The sequence below is a fragment of the Camellia sinensis genome, chromosome 9, assembly GCF_055761805.1.
Source record: "Camellia sinensis isolate YWXY chromosome 9, ASM5576180v1, whole genome shotgun sequence".
In the NCBI taxonomy this organism is placed as follows: domain Eukaryota; kingdom Viridiplantae; phylum Streptophyta; class Magnoliopsida; order Ericales; family Theaceae; genus Camellia; species Camellia sinensis.
Window position 1 is genome coordinate 32,770,391 of NC_138969.1, and position 16,643 is coordinate 32,787,033.

Consider the following 16,643-nt stretch of genomic DNA (forward strand, 5'->3'; position numbering starts at 1 on the left):
GGGGTGAAGACCTCCATGCTCTTGGAACATGAAGCTGTGAACTTGAGAGGTATTCACCATTTAATATTGTTTCAATCTGAAAAATTTCAGATGTTGCACATTGCCATTTCAGTTGAACATTGAGAGCTAGGTTAACGAGTTCATAGGAGAGTAGTGAAGAATCTCTGCACACCCTTGAGGAGTAAGAGAGATAAATCATAGCACTACCCACTTAAAAACGCTCAAGTCTTTAACTACAGAAATCAACATTTGAGAGGTGCTCTGCAATATTCATTCCAAGCCACCTCACTATCATTTGTAACAGAGTACAGGTGTCTTAGTGAGCTTCATAGACACCTAGAGTTGAAACAGAAAATATGTTTCATATAGATTTCCTTTGTGAAGTGTACCACTGATTTGCCATTGCTCCGATGAGCAGTTGTGATGGAGCTCTGATTCTAGGAAGATTCAATAAAAAATAAACCCTTATTCAAGAGAAGGCTGACTTGAGGACAATTAGATTGTGGGGAATGAAGTTTAGCGGAGAAGTTGGCTTCGTGGTTTAGCTGAATTTGATTTAAGGTGAAGATTTTTATGAATTGTCTCAAATTCCAATTTGGCTGTATTTCCTTTTATGAATCATTCTTGTGTGTTGAGAACTCAATGTTCCTTGTGCAACAAGGAATTTGGTTTAAGACTACAAAAAGGGTCTAGTGTTAGGAAATTGAGTGCATCCAACTTTTTGGTCTGTTGAAGGGACGGAGAACACATTCTTGGGTTGGGGGGGGGGGGATAGGGTTAATTTTCTACATTCTCGTGGGTTTTTTTTTCTAGGTACCATCTCAAATCTGGAGTCTTGGCATGTGGGGCTTTTACTCTCGTTGTGTTTCATATTGGGTATAGTTTTCTTGAAAAACAATGTACACTATATAGTGGATGTTCTTAATCGTCTTCACCCATGGACATAGCCCTATTGTTGGATGCACTATAAGGGTTTGTGTTCATGTTTATTCTTTACATTCTATTTTCTTGTGTCTTCCATTGATTACTACAAACAGGTATCAATGCTTCAGCTGGCACAACACATACATAATTTGTGAATTCTAATCACATTCCTACCCTATCGGTGCAATTATAGAAGAGGGATTCTTTGCCAACATTGAAAGATAAATCATACAAATGAATGAGGAATGATTTCCATGCATAAGAAATTAGGACATCTTGTCATCCTAAATGTAATTGCTTACATGGTTTGCAAATATGTGGCTCCTTCAAAGTCAGGGCTATGTCCTTCCAACCTGTTGAAGCTTAGGTCCCTACCATAAAATAACAACTCAATTTTCAGAAAGCAAAGAACTTTAAGAGGTTGATCATAAGAAGAATTACATGAAGTAAAACACAAGAGGGTAAAGTGCATTTTGAGTCATAAAAAAATGATGAAAATGTCTGTCATTTACACAATGATGTTACTTATGTACAAAAATAATTTAGTCTTTTCGTTTAAGCCATTAACGGTACAGGTAGTACACATTAGTCCACAAACCATAGCGAGTTATGTGTTTATTTCTAAATGTCAGAGGGGTAAACTGCACTTGAAGTAAACTATAGGGAGATAAAGTGACATTTAACCTTCCATATATTCATTTTTATTTTTACTAATTTTAAGCCTCTTTTACTCGAGTACTTCTCTATAGATTTGTAATTTAGTGTTAATTCCTTTAGTTTCATCCATTAGAATAATATCATCTATGAACAACATATATCATGGGACACCATCCTGAATGTACTTAATTAATTCATCCATGAATAAGGCAAAGTTATCCCTTGACGCAGTCCTCAAATGATATAAAATTCACTAGTTTCTCTTGTAGTGATCTAATTGTAGTCACAACTTTATAATGCATGTCTTTTATCACATCCATATACATTTTGGTTACCTCCTTTTTCCCCAACGCCCACCATCATATTATATCTCAAGGTACCCGATCGTAACTTTCTCTGAGGCCTCGTTTGGCATGCGAGAGTTTTAGCCTAAAAGCCAAAAAGTTATTAAAAAAATCAAAAAGTCTATAACCTATACCAAAAAGTCAAAAATTCTCTTTTTTCTCTACTTTTTGCACATTTTTTCGTAAAAAATGAAAAAGTCATTCCAAACATACTAGTTTTTTTTACCTCATATTTTAGCCAAAAAGACAAAAAGTTACTAAAATAGCCTGTTCCCAAATGAGGCCTAAATTCGTAAAAATATATGTAGAATGAAAAAAAATTCAAATATTAATGACAATATTAATATTCCATTGCTTTACATGAAAATAGTTTCTTTCCAAAAGCAAGACATTTTATGTTCTATGAATTTTAATTATTTTCAAGATGGAACCTTTTACAAATGCAACCAACCCACTCACTCTGTTTTGTAATATGACATCGACTTGTTCTACTCTTCTTGAGTCATGTATTTGTTAGTGAAGATTTTCCAAAAACTATATCAATATGATGTATCAAGATTAATGTTAAAGGGTAAATTGTAGTTTATGATATTTTAGTCTTCGTTTTAATTTGGTTGTTACAGTTTCAATTACAACACATTAAACCAAAAATCTCAATTTCTATCAAATTGGTCCAACTGTTGCATACAATTAGGTACTCGGGTGGAAAAAGGTCATGTGACTTGCACATGGAAGTATAATAAAGTTCATTGACTATTTTATCCTTATTTGTATAAGATCCAATTCATTTATATGTCATTTAGGTTGACCAAATTTTGGCTTACACTCATTATCTCAAGTTTTAGATCAAACTACCTTTATTTTTAGTTTCCTTGGTACTTTAGTGTAAGGTTGTGGTCGTAAATTCGTAATTCTATCCATCAAATTTCTCATCTCTTTTCCTGCTTAAACAATATGCAAAACCACGATTCTCTTCCATGATGGCCAATAACCAGTTAATACACTGCAGCCATAATTATTGACTGCTTGTGATGGCAATAGATGATTAACTGGCCATGATGATGGTGGTGGATAATCAAGTTGTTGTATTGGGTTGGTATAAATTTTGTGGTTAGCTACATCAGATCCCCCTTTTCCCCTTCCATTCTTCAACCTTTCGTGTATAAGAATAACAATGGAAGCCATCCTTAGACTGCTATACTCTCTGGGCGATTCTAAATGCACCCCCTTTATTTCTATGCACAGTTCCAAATGTGCAGAGAGGTGTATAGAGAGGGTGGTGACAATTAATGTTTAATAGAAGGGGCTACAATTCTATCCTACTTCATCCAAGTAAGAAAATAGCAAAACCCATACACGTAACGCATGAAAAGGATCACAAATAAGCATATCAAACTATATGAAAATTAACCCTCTAAAAAAAAAAAAAAAAAAAAACTACATGGAAATTATGTTTAAAAAATTCTGTTTATACTACGTCTACAGTTTATACATATACATACCCCCTGAAAAGTCCACATTCATATTCTTACACATAAAATTTTGTATGTTCAGGTATGTCATCTCGATTTCATACAAAACACACAAACACACATACATCTATCTCAAAATAAGAAGTTGCTAGTAATAGTCCGGGATGTAGTAGTCTGTCATGAAATAAATATAGAATAAATCAAAAGAATTATGAGAACGTAGGACTTGCCAAATATAAGAAGAATAATAAGGGAGCAGGAGATTTACAGTAGTGTTAAAGACAAATTTGCTAGATAGACTGAGATTGGTCCGGATATGTTGCAGTTCCTTAACGTCCTGCAAAGAAAACCAAATTTATGCAAGTAATGTTGCTGAAGAGGTCAAGATTAGCCTACTTTATATCATTTTTTTCAATCCTTGGTATGACTCACAATTTTGTCGAGGCTTTCATGTTTTCTAGATGTGGAAATTCTGAAGCCCCTCCATTCAAGTCTGTAATCCTTCTGCTCAGAGATCCCATTAAAAATACTTGCCTTTGGAAATATCTATCTTGATTTAAAAAGCTTAAAAGCATAGTACCAAAATTACTTATTCCAAGAAATATGACCACAAAAATCTGAACTTACATTTCAGTTAAATTATGCAAGAGAGAAATGCCAGAAGGTATAGGCCCTTCAAACCCACTTGCTTCAAGCTCTCTGTCATGATAGATATCGAATGCATTAAAATTGCACTAGAAATTTTTATCTTTTCACATGTTATTGAATGCTTAAAAAGAAGAAACACTTATAGTATTCCAAGTTGTTTGCAACTCTGGAAACTGGGTAACTTTCCATTGAAATTGTTACTGCTCAACCTACTGCTTTTACCCAAAGTTGAAAACAAAGAAAAGATTGAAAACAACTTAAAACAGTGGCACGACACAAATTTATAATTATGATACTGCCAAGATTACTAATGAACTTACAGTTCTCTCAAATTTATCAGATTACTGAACTCCTTTGGCAGCTCCCCAGTGAGATTGTTAAGAGTTAAAATTGCTACAGTGCCCAAAGGGGGTAACCAACATAAACATATAAATTTGTGATGAATTGCACAATTTGTTGAAAATCTAGGGTTGCATAAAGATATATGAATTATATTGAAGACGTGATGTAGGACAGGACTCACAGATACACTAACGCTGTGTTTGGTTGGAGGATTTGGGGAGGGATTTGGAAAGGGAAAGGGAAAAAGTGTGTGAAACTATGTAAAATGTAGGCATTTTTTTTTCACATTTCACCTACCTTTTCCATTTCTCTCTTCAAATTCCTCTTCAAATTCCTCAACCAAACACAGCATAAGTGGACCAAATTCCCGAGCTCTGCTGGAACAGTTCCATCAAACATGTTGCTTTCGAAGCTCCTGAAAATTGAACTTCTTTCAAAATTACAATACAAGTTTATCATGTAAGCATTGAAAATTTGTTCTTTTCCAACGTTCATAGTTCCTATCCACATGCGCGCGCGCGCGCGCGCGAGAGAGAGAGAGAGAGAGAGAGAGAGAGAGAGAGAGAGAATACACATAGGTGAGACTGGTAATCCTTCCGAAAAACTTTGGAATTGTTCCTGATATGCGATTTATAGAAAGAGACCTACAGAAGCTTCACTTCATTAATTTTAGGAAGCTGAGGGTGTATAGTACATTTGCTAAACTAACAGAGAAGTGCATATATTGCTCACATTAATTCCAACTTGGTAGAAGCCCATTCACGGGGAAGAGGACCACTGAGATAGTTGCGAGATAAATCACTGTACACAATAGATAGCACTTTGAACATGATGGAATCATAAAAACTAGTTAACAGATATGAAGAACAAACATAAATTTGGAACTTGGAAGCTCTTCCCACATAATTTTAAGGTAGGGTAACTTCACTATCGATCGTGGTAGGACACCAGAAAGATCCTGCCCTTTGAGAATTCTGTTACAAGGAAACAGAAAGAATTGGATTCAGATTTTGGTTTAGGATACTTTCCAGTATGTAAATGTTACATTCAACCCTTGTAAATGAAGTAGATAAATTCTTCCAGCAATCAATTATTCATTATTGAATTAGAGATTTGTATACTATATACAAGATAGAAAGAGTCATCACCAAGAAAACAAACAATTACAAAATGCAACAATGGATAACAGTTAACAACAAATAATTAAAAGCACAAACCATGAAAAACTCCAAGTAATAAGTGTACACACAGAGCCAATGCAAGAGTTTAGAAATGCTAATGTTCAAAACATCTGTGTGAGGCATCCATATACATATGTAATTAGGTATGTAAATTGGCAGTATGTGCCATGTATGAGTTCAAAATTGAAATGAAAGCCACCTCATGTTCCTACATACCAATTAACTGCAATGTAATAATAAGTCGATGGAGTAGCTGTCTAACTACCAAGGTATTGTCAATCACATAGTGTGAATTTTGCCTTCCCCTTAAATTTGAATGCACCTATTAAACATTTTAGTATTTGAAGTGAAGGTTTACTCAGCTGAAATGAGGTCACCTAATGAAGAATAGAAAACTTACTGATGGAGAGGAAGACATATTTTAGGAGCAAGAGGTGCCAATTGACAGCGTAGTAGGAGATTTAGTTTTAGGATTTGTTTCCATTTGATTTATTTCTCATTTTTCTTTAATTTCCTTATTTGGTTACGGTTATGGAATATATATATATATATGGGATTGTGTAAGGAAGATACTCCCTTTGATTGAATTAACATTGATTGAGTTGAGAGAATTGCAGGAACCCTAGAGTGGTTCTTTGTTTACTGTTCCATCACGTACCCTTATTCAAAATTTTGAAATTTCATTTGTATATTGGCTACAATTTGTTCTTGTCACTTTGCAAGCTCAAGATGTTAGATTTCCACCTTGAAATACTATGAATACTATTAGCAGTCATTCCAGTTCTATGGAACATCAAAGGAAAATGCTATAGATCCCAAATAATCTATCAAATTTTCTACCAAACATCTCACATGGGTGTGGGACCCAAACAAACACACATGTGTATGGGTTCCACACCTATGTGAGAGGTTTGGTAGAAGATTTAGTAGATTATTTGGGGTCCCTAACATAACTCAACATCAAAATATACCCTTGATTTTCCCAACCAGCCTTGCAAATTAGCAATTAGCAATATAATATGAATATATTTTCATGGAAACCATGAAGAGTGCATGGCATAAATAAAAAGTGACAGACCAATAGCGAGCTAGGAACAATAACATAGTTTAAACAATCCAAAAAACAAACATGCATAATTGATAACATTAGAGGAAAAAAATTCTTCACTACACAAGTATAACTTCTCATTTTGCTTGAAGAACACCTGAAAAGAACTTCCATTATGCTAGACACTATGGTAATAGAGTAGCTCACATTATAATTATGGGCTGGTCCCCATGTGAAGGATTTGGACATTTTGATTAAAGTCTCTTTCTACTGCCTACCTCTACACTTTGAAAGATTATAAGCTTGTGACTTCATTGAAAAAACTGTCAAATGAGAGAGCACAGCCCAATGCACGAGGCTCCCACCACTGCAGGGTCTGGAAAGGGTTAAATGTACACAGGCTGCAAGCTTACCCTACATACGAGAGGCTGTTTCCGTATTTCAAATCCATGACACTAGAGTCACAATGGAGCGTCAAGGCCTACCATTAAATAACTAACAATAACAAATAATTAGGCAAATATATAATACTCCATATAGCAAAACCCATGCGCCTGCATATATGACCAACATATAGGGACATTCGACAAGATATTAAGCCCCAAAAGTAATATGTAGTAGGTAAAAACAGCAGTAAAACTGGGAATGGTATTCTTGCTATTCTGGTGGATAAAAAGCGAAGTGATGCAAAAAATGTCAACCATGTTGCTGTAGTGTGTCATCTAAATTGGGATCACATCACACAGTGGATATGACCTCTTTTTATTGTCTACAGTTTATCCAAAGTAGAATTTGGATTTTTAACTGTCATAAAAAAAGTTTTAACACATTAGTATTCAAACATCATAGCCAATCACAAATAAAATCTTCAGGGAAAAATGCACTTGAATAATAAGTAAAGATGTATATTTAAAAACAGAAAAAAGGAGGAGCATACATGGCACTGATGTGACATTCATCAGCAGAAGAGCAGTTGCAGCTGACAGTACTGTTATGTATGCGTGTGGGGACTATTGGTGTGTACCAGTTGAAGTTTTCATCACAATGGTTCAGACTCAAATTATATAACATGGAGACCCAATTGTTCAGCTATTTCACTAAGAGCTGCCACTGCAGAAATCAAAACCATGTTGGCTTTTAAAGCAGTAAGAGATAACATGGAGAAATATCTACGTATGAACATTAAGTACGGTTGGACATCTTAATATTTACAAATTGAGCTGAAAATCAAGTTCATGCATATGTAAAGAAGGCGAACTTTGTTTAATGGACAAATTAGTTATACATGATAAATAGTCATATATGGAACATTTTGATGAGATCATTATGTTAGATCACTACTAGTCCCAAAAGTTTAAACTGTTAGAAAATGGACCCAAATATGTACATCAAGCTATCTAACACCCTCTCTAACATGGAGAGACAAACAGACAAACAAACATAGTTCAAGCAAACATACCAAATGGGAAACCAAATGCAAACAAACAGACTTGAACCCAAAACCTCCCAGTAACTAAAGCTCTGATTAGTTTGATACTATAAGCCTTGTTTGGCAAAGGCTAAAATAGCCAATTTTAGGCTAAAATTCATAAAAAGACAAAACAAACTAAAATAGCCAATAAGATAAAATGGCACATCAAATCCATAATCATTTTACTTTTTTTTCTCACAAACATCACATCCAATTACAAAAAAAAATCCAACCATCTTCCCAAACACAAAAATTTTAACCTATTAAAATAGCTCTACTAAAATAGCCAACTTGCCAAACAAGGATCACTACAAGAATTAACACTTTTGCCGACCAAAAAATTGGTCGCTAAAAGCCCATTTTTGGTCGGCAAAAGTTATCCGCGACCAATTTTTTTGGTCGCTACTTTGGTCGCCAATTGAGGGTCGGCAAAAGTAATTCGCGACCAAAATTTTAGTTGGTCGGGAAAAGTTGGATTTGCCGACTAAATTTTTGGTCGCTAAATATATCATTACCGCGACTAATTTATTTAGTCGCTAAAATACTTTGGTCGCGAAAAGTGATATTTTTCCGACCAAATATCTTAGTCGCCAATTAACACATTTTGCGACCAAAATTTTTAGTCGTCAATTATCACATTCAACGACCAAAAAGTTTGGTCGCCAATTGTGACATTCCACGACCAAAAATTTTGGTTGCCAATTGTGACATTCCGCGACCAAAAAATTTTGGTCGCCAATTATCACATTCCGCGACCAAATTGTTTAGTCGCTAATTGTCACATTCCGTGACCAAAAATGTTTTGCGCAACTAAAACTTTAGTTGGCAATAGACCTATTCGTAACCAAATCCTTTGGTTGTCAAAATTAATAATTTTAATGACTAATTATTTAGTCGCCAAATGTGCTTGGTGATACATCGACTACTTTATTTAGTCGGCAAAAGTATAACTTACTAGGCCACGAGTGCCCTTACTAGTTTTGAGGCTTTGATTAGCAAAAGCTATTGAGAATTTGGGACAAAAGTACAACATTTCACACTCAGTTGCCATGGAATGCAAAAGATCGGAACATTTCCCCATCAATCATAAACATTACAACACAACTTAATTTCTTTACAATCGTGTCAAGTACAAAGAGAGACAGACACAGAGAGAGAGAACATAATCAACTTAACCTTCCCCACCAAAAAAATAGCAAGATTGTCTGCAAGATAACAAAGTAAAAACTACATACTAAACTTTACATTATATCTCAACTAATATCTCAACTCATCAGTCAAACCCAAGTAATATCTCAACTCATCTTACTATGCCCAGTCCTCCCAACAGTATCAGTGCTAATAGGACTTCTGACACTATTTTCAGCCACCACTGCCAGATTTTCATTATACCTCGTTTTGGTAACTTCACCAGACAAGCTGGAAACGTTTGGTTGTGAATTCGATTTCTCTTCTGCCAATTTAGCTGATGTGGTGACAGAAAAAGCACCTCTTTCCTGTGAGCACGTCAATTGTCTATCAGAAAAAGATGCTGTACTGGAATTTATGACAGAACTCTGTAACATTTTTCTGTTAGAACCTCTAATCAGAGGCTCCAATTCAAATCAATACCTGAAATGCATTTTGTACAGTTTCCTCCACTAATAGGAAGTGATGGTGCAGTACATTCTGTGGTTCGCTTGATAAAATCAGAGGCATCCATAGCTGTGCAAATAGGCTTTACAAGCTCATTATTGCGCCGCTTTTACTGAAGCGTTCCCTCCTCAAGTTTAAGCTTGGAGTATTAAAGACGTTGCCAGTCTGCAAAAATTAGACTAGTAGTTAAGTAAATACCATGTGAAGAAACTTGTGTATGCTCTGGTTCAAGGAAGGAGAAAAAATAAAAAAGCATAAGATATCGAAATCTAATCACTTGCAAAGAATACAAAAAATAGGATGAATAAGTGCTCAACACATAACTAAAGTATTTAAAGTTGAAACTATATATTCTCAGGTTGCAAAACTTGACTGACAGTAGCTACATATGAATAGCATTATTTATAATCTTCAACCAAATAACTATCTCCAAATATTTATTAAAATACATATACAAGCAAGTCCATGATGAATTATAAGAGCATAAGCCCTGATTGGATTACTCACCCATCAGATTAAAAGCTAAATAGCCATCAGTCAAATACCTATGTACTCAATTAACTTGCTTCTGAGTAAACTCAACCAAAATATTGTCCAATAACAAACACTAGAAACCTGTATGCTATAGACTATTATTGATAAATGACATCACTGTACCTATCAAATAATCAACAAAAATTTAATTCAAGTATGTTCAGATAGTTTAAATGAATAATAAGCAAAAGAGAAACCGACCTTTACCAGGTCATCACTACCTTCACCCCAATGTGAGAAGTAGTTATTTAGTACATCCAGGCGATGCGAAAATTGAACAAAACCCTGCCTTAAGCAACATAGTTCTTGTTGTAGTATATTATTACGATATATTTTGAACTCATCAACTTTTTTTGCATGTTTTACTTGCTTCTTTTTAAACTTCAGTTTTTTTCTCTGCAACTTCATTATAGCAATTTCACAATTCATATTTTTATCAGGCAGAACAGCAGGAGCCTCAACCGATGTTCTAGAGGACACAAGTTCCAATATCTCTTTCTATAGTTCCTCTATTCTTCGCTTATTATCCTCTAATTGCTGAGCTAACTGATTCGCACGATGTCTTTCTTCTATGGCCGCCTTCTTATTTGTTTCTGCAACCTTTCTCCGCTCTTCCATGAGCTAACTGAATCTTTTTGTTTGCCTCTTCAGACTTGAATGCCTCCAAAACCAAGTTTGATCTTGCTTCATCGGCTTCACTCTTTAACTTCTCCAACTGAATTCGATTTTCCTCAACCTTAATTCGTTCAGTATCAGCAAGTCTCCTTTCTTCAGCAGCCCTACTTTTTTCTGCCTTCATAATTTTCCGTGCTTCATTAGCTTCCTTCCTCTCAACATCAGCTTTTCTCCTCTCAGAATCTGTTTCCATTCTCTCTTTCTTGACAAGCTCCTCGAACCGTTTTATTTCCATTTCCATTTCAGAAAGGCGTGTTCGAAGAAGAATTACTTCCCCATCCACATCTTGAGCGAGTGAGCCCCCTCTCTGATGCAATGAAAGTATCTCAGACTTCAGAAAGGATATCTCATTCTCCAATGAAACTCGAATAGCTGACTCGTTTGCTTTCTCCTGCCTTTCAGCATCAGCCTGCACCCTTTCCTCCTCATATGCTGGAAAAGAAATGACACAATAAAGAAAAGGAAAATGTTATTAATCTACTAGTATAAATTTCCTTCGATTTCTGTATCTGCAAAAATATGGTAAATTTACACATCACATGTAAACCCAAGCATAAAAATCAACATACATACGCTCACAGATTTCATTGCATCAAAATTGGCATTTCTCTTCCATATATATTGTACTTCTGAACTTTCCATGCAAAAACACAATGGGGATCAGTATTATGTCAACATGTCACAGCAAGACGTTATCTCAATTGTATAAGTTCATGTGACTTAAGAGGATAGATAACATTACAAACAGACAGGTGAGACGATGAATTTTATTTTATTATTAAAGATGAAACTGAAGACAGTAACTCATCAGAAAATAAGTTCAAAGTTTTTTAGACAATATCAAGTGGAAGTCAACGTCACTCACCAATTACTATGGATGAAGCTTTTTCTAGGGATGTGCATCCCTATATGCATTTGACCATCATAAACTCATTGACCTTACATCAAGAACATTGTATCTTATTGTAATGAACTAGTGAAATTCAAGGTCACCTTAACAGTAGGTGGAGGGTGCAAGAAAAATTAATATTTTGGCACCTTCAAATTTAGATTCTTGATTTCATATGGTATTTACAGGTCATAAGCTGGTGTGATAACAAGTGCTATCCACCCTAGAGCTATGGCGAATTAGCCTCTCCCTAAAAAAGTGGGGTAAGGCTACATACCTACTCTTGCCCAAATCTAACTGTAAGCAGAAGCCTCAGGTACCATATGACCTTAATTTCACGAGGCATTACCATAAAAAATTTAAGGGGATTGACAGAATTTAAGATGGATTGTTCCACTAAAGCTTTGTTCAGAGCTTGGAATTGCTAAGAGAAAAAGAAAACCCATTTACCTTCATGTTTACATCCCAACTTTGTAAAACAACAGATTAAAACAAATTCTATGAAATCACGAAAAAGGGAAGGAGAAATGATATCTAAAAAGAAATAAAAAATTTCCACATACTTCAATCATATTTTCCTATTCACCATCCGTTTTATGGTAACCAAACAAAAAATAAAGAGCATTCCTTTGTTAAAATTGAGGCTTTCCTTTTGAAGTTTATCAATGAGTTCATTTTGAATCTTTACACCTTGTCGAAGAGCATTCCGTGAGGCTTCCAGCTTTGAGTATTTCTCTTTCAACTGCATATACAAAACACATTAAAAAAAAATAACTACAAAAATGGTATGACCAGAATTAAAAATAAATCAATACCACAACACAGCATGGATTCACAGCCTGAGGTTTCGCCACTATCTCTGCTTCCATCGCTGCAGAAAAGCACAGGAAAACAATTAGGTTAAGACACCAGTATATACATGAATACGGAGTGATTGAGAAGTAGAAAGAGGTAAAGGTACTGTTTAGTTCCTTGCAAAAGTGAGGGAGAAAGAGAAGAAAAAACTCACACTTCTAGGCATTTTGCCTAAGCACACAAAAAATTGCACTCTCTATTTTGCCAAACAACTCTAGCTGATGTGTACTCCAACAAGACTTTATTTTAGTTAGCCATTCAAACTATCTAAACTGATTTTCAAAACGAAAATGCTATGTAAATTTTTTTTTTTAAAAAAAGAAAAAAAAGAGAGGCTATTTTTCATGGCATGCCACATAGGCACCTAGTGTTGACATGGTTGCAAAGAAGCAACATCTACAAATTGATTTAGAACCAAATCAAACAAACATGTAGATAGCAATGCATTCTAAAAAAGTAGTCAAGAGTCAAGTCACTCTCCAAAGTTGTAAAAACTAAATAAAACTGCAATAAAACCAAAAGAATGAGTTTTTTCAGCTTACCCATCTGAACAACATAAATAAAAAAATCAATAGTAAGTTTTGAATGAAAACTGGTGACTATTGCAAAGTCTTCTAGATACAGCTACAACACATCACATATTCCATCTTGGACTATTTAAATTCTTCATTGCTGGTAGAAAGCTATCAATAGAACCTTTGGGTGCTCCCCACGGCCTCGAAACAACCCAGGCGGTTCGACTCAAAAGTTTCCAACCAGCAGTTTGAGATTTGATCAGACTCTATATGAATGCTTTGAGAATGATGAGAAAATGCATCCAAAGCAACTATACTATGTCAGTATGTCATAGCTAGCAAATTGATATATTTCACAAGGATGAGGACCCCAATGTATCTTAGAATAGTCTTGGATGGCAGGAATTAAAGATAAGGAATTGGAATACCACTACGAAGATCCCCATCCCTAATAACAAAATGAAACTTTCCAATCAAATATATAAGTGATAATCAGAGCCGAGAGTTCTTATCCAAGTGCTATATACTAAGAAAAAGTTGCTCCATGTGAACAGCTCACTTGAGTAGTTCTTTCAAATTTCTTTTTGTACAATATCCAACTTTGGAAATGATAAAAGGAGGGAGAGAGAGAGAGAGAGAGTGGGGAGGGGGGTGGAAGAGGTGCCATTACAGAAAACAAGTTAGTTAGAATGCTCAAGTCTTCTCTATAAATGGAGTTGACTAAAAAGAATTGATGTTGGGGCAGAATATCTATTATAGCTTTTCTATTTTTAACAGGTAAATAGTAAATTTCGTATTCACAAATCAGAGCAAGGCATGGCACCCCAAATTCCAAAGCATGATACATAAATCAAAGCTAGCAGAAACCTTCTCTTTGACACCATCAAGGCTAACCCACATATACTTTTCCTCTTGTTTCAGTTTCTCTTCTCTCAAGGCCTTCTTCTCCTGCATGAACAGCAACTCTCAGATTGATAAATTTTAAAAGTACATAAATATCACTCAAAATATTTTCTGAATGAATCAGGCAATTACAGACAAATCACTGCACAAGTACAAATAATAGTTATCCTGTAAAACTGTTGGATCAGAAACTGAATCTACCTCAAAGCAGTGGTAGATTAGGGAGTAAGTATGCCACAGATGTCATTATATTATATTGAGCAAAACTCAGAGCAAATAAATATTTCGAGAGTAAAATCAAATTGGATCTTGAAAATAAGGATTAGATTAATAGGATCTTTGAAGTAGTTATCTTTATTTTATGGTGTAGATGACCTTAGAGAATTTTTTTGTTTATGGTAGATGACCTATGCTTAAGTGCAAATTTATTACCCAAATTGTGTTAAAACACTTGAGGATGCACTTAAACCCTCTTTAGTGGTTAGACTATTAGTCCAAGTTGCCTCTGAACAGTCAATTTCATCCCTCCGTTCTTGTTCTAGCAACATTTTTCTAGTAATTTTGGGTCAGACGATTGTAACTTTTGGTCATCTAGAGCTTAAGACAACTTCATGTCCCAAGAGTGAGGGGCCAAACACTATGCCAGCCTACTAGGCACAAGTAAAATTGTTAGTTCAATCATGTAGTTGAATGTGTTTTGACCAAATTTACAAGGATAAATCATGGTTTTAAATAATGGTAACCATATTATGTATCATTATTGCCGATATGTCGGCTAATATCGACCGATATATTGACAAATAATGGCATTTGAATTCTAAAATTCATATGTAATAGATGATATGGTACATAAGGATCTATATTTAACATGTGAAATAAACAGTTCTACATTTTAATAACTAACTAGTATGCCTTTCTTTTTAACTGAATTACATAGCCTATTTTGATTAATTAGTCCTAGAGGGTTTGATGCAATTGAAAATGGATGAGAATCCTTACTATAAGTGGGATTCCTGTGTATTAAGTACGATTTTTTTAGCAACTTTTTTAGTTTCTCATAGAAAATCGCTGTTAATAATAAAGATATCATAAACAGCTAACAGGGATTTGAGCCAGCCTCAAATATTTTTAGCAAAGGTTATTGAGTGAGTTAAGTCAAGCTTCAACTTAATTTATAAAGCTATTTGGCTGTGGTGAGTTTCAACCCTGTAAAATCATATTGAGTATTATCTCATTGTGAAAATACAAATATTCTTTCCTCTTGCTTGATGAAAAACTTAATTTATGCTATCTGATTGGTTTGGTTATCCTTAGAAAATCCTATTGAGTATTATTCCATTGTGAAAATACTAATATTCTTTCATCTTGTTTGAAAACTTAATTCTGTGCTATTTAATTGGGATTTGTTAGCGATATTACTACTCACTTTGTGAGTGTCTTTTCTATTTCTCCTTGAACTATAAATAAAAGTTTATGTATCCTCTAAACCATGAGATCTCAAAACCCACAAAACCTTTCATTCTCAACAATAATCAATCAAGAAATTGACCAAAAAATGGAATCAATTCATCAGAGCTCAAATCTCTCTCTCTGTACTAAAATTCGCCGCATTATATATATATATATATAGAGAGAGAGGGAGAGAGACCAAGGGCAAAGGCTAGAGAGGGAGACAACGAGAAATAGAGAGAGACAGACAGACAGACAGACGGAGAGTGAGAGAGAACCTGTGAGGATCCGGCGGTGGCGCTAGCGGTGGCGGTGGAGCTAGCAATGGCGTGCGACGCTGGTCTGCGATGAGGTGAGATTGGGTGAGGATCCCCCAGAAATGAGGAGTCCATTAGACAGAGGGCGATGGCGATTTGCAGCGGTGGTGTTCAGTGTGCACGATGCAGAGATTCAGTGTGTAGAGATGCAGCGGTGGCGTACGCTGCTTGCCATTCAGTGTGCACGATGCAGAGATGTTCATCTCTCTCCTACTTCGGGGAGCTAGAGAGAGTGGGCACCCATTGAGAGAGAGAACACAGAGAGAGGGAGAGGGCGGACCAACATAGAGAGACAGAGATTAGGGCTTTTTTTTAGATAGAGATAAGGGAGGTTAGGGCTTTTATTTTTTTTCAGAAATTCAATTCCCGCCCCACGTTTCAAATTTTCCTCCCAAATTTTTGGCGACCAAAAGATCAAATTAGTCGTAAAAACAGATTCTTTCACCGACAAAAAATTTTAGTCGCCAAATCTCAATCAACGGCGACTAAAATATTAGTCGCGAAAAGTACTAATTTGGCGACTAATTTTTTTTGGTTGCTGAAAATGAGTTTTTCGCAACTAAATTTTTGGTCGCCAAAAAATATGTGACCTTCCGCGACCAAATTTGTAGTTGGTCGGCAAAAAGTATACCACTTTCTGCGACCAACATATTTTTTGGTCGCCAAAATATAACCTTCTGCGACCAATAATATTTGGTCGCCAAAAATAATGATCATTCGCGACTAATTAATATTTGGTCGCCAAATGTCATTTTTTTGCGACCAAAATTTTTTTGGTCGGCAA

General features: G+C 35.3%; 1 protein-coding gene and 2 long non-coding RNA genes across 6 annotated transcripts; all 3 read right to left on the reverse strand.

The window, feature by feature from the left end:
• Nucleotides 1-1,229: 1,229 nt before the first annotated feature.
• On the reverse strand, nucleotides 1,230-4,112 carry LOC145798541 (uncharacterized). The gene is made up of 4 exons (XR_014339527.1): nucleotides 4,025-4,112; nucleotides 3,830-3,901; nucleotides 3,666-3,734; nucleotides 1,230-1,295 (listed from the first exon to the last, which is right to left on the reverse strand). It is a non-coding gene; the product is annotated as an uncharacterized LOC145798541 (long non-coding RNA).
• Nucleotides 4,113-4,184: 72 nt separating this feature from the next.
• LOC145798540 (uncharacterized) lies at nucleotides 4,185-7,678 on the reverse strand. Its single transcript, XR_014339526.1, has 5 exons — nucleotides 7,554-7,678; nucleotides 5,290-5,361; nucleotides 5,120-5,188; nucleotides 4,366-5,031; nucleotides 4,185-4,257 (listed from the first exon to the last, which is right to left on the reverse strand). It is a non-coding gene; the product is annotated as an uncharacterized LOC145798540 (long non-coding RNA).
• A 1,562-nt stretch (nucleotides 7,679-9,240) lies between these two features.
• LOC114280024 (uncharacterized) lies at nucleotides 9,241-16,181 on the reverse strand. Of its 4 annotated transcripts, XM_082886489.1 has the most exons (8): nucleotides 15,821-16,181; nucleotides 14,058-14,138; nucleotides 12,636-12,691; nucleotides 12,511-12,562; nucleotides 11,501-11,560; nucleotides 10,458-11,363; nucleotides 9,699-9,887; nucleotides 9,241-9,583 (listed from the first exon to the last, which is right to left on the reverse strand). In XM_082886489.1, exons 3-6 carry the CDS (start codon nucleotides 12,687-12,689, stop codon nucleotides 10,840-10,842), a joined length of 690 nt encoding a protein of 229 aa, XP_082742615.1. In that variant the 5' UTR covers nucleotides 12,690-12,691; nucleotides 14,058-14,138; nucleotides 15,821-16,181; the 3' UTR covers nucleotides 9,241-9,583; nucleotides 9,699-9,887; nucleotides 10,458-10,839. The 4 variants fall into 4 exon arrangements, with proteins under 4 accessions (XP_082742615.1, XP_082742617.1, XP_082742618.1 ...); XM_082886491.1 differs by lacking the exon at nucleotides 14,058-14,138; XM_082886492.1 differs by lacking the exon at nucleotides 11,501-11,560.
• Nucleotides 16,182-16,643: the final 462 nt, after the last annotated feature.

Bases quoted from the DNA above. Each gene is read 5' to 3' on its own strand.
- LOC114280024 (XM_082886491.1), bottom strand. From the start codon at position 12,689: ATGGAAGCAGAGATAGTGGCGAAACCTCAGGCTGTGAATCCATGCTGT. The intron at 11,561-12,510 runs GTGTAAAGATTC...TGGAAAGTTCAG, and splicing joins ACGGAATGCTCTTCGACAAG to AAGTACAATATATATGGAAG. The intron at 11,364-11,500 runs GTATGTTGATTT...TTTCTTTTCCAG, and splicing joins AATGAAATCTGTGAGCGTAT to CATATGAGGAGGAAAGGGTG.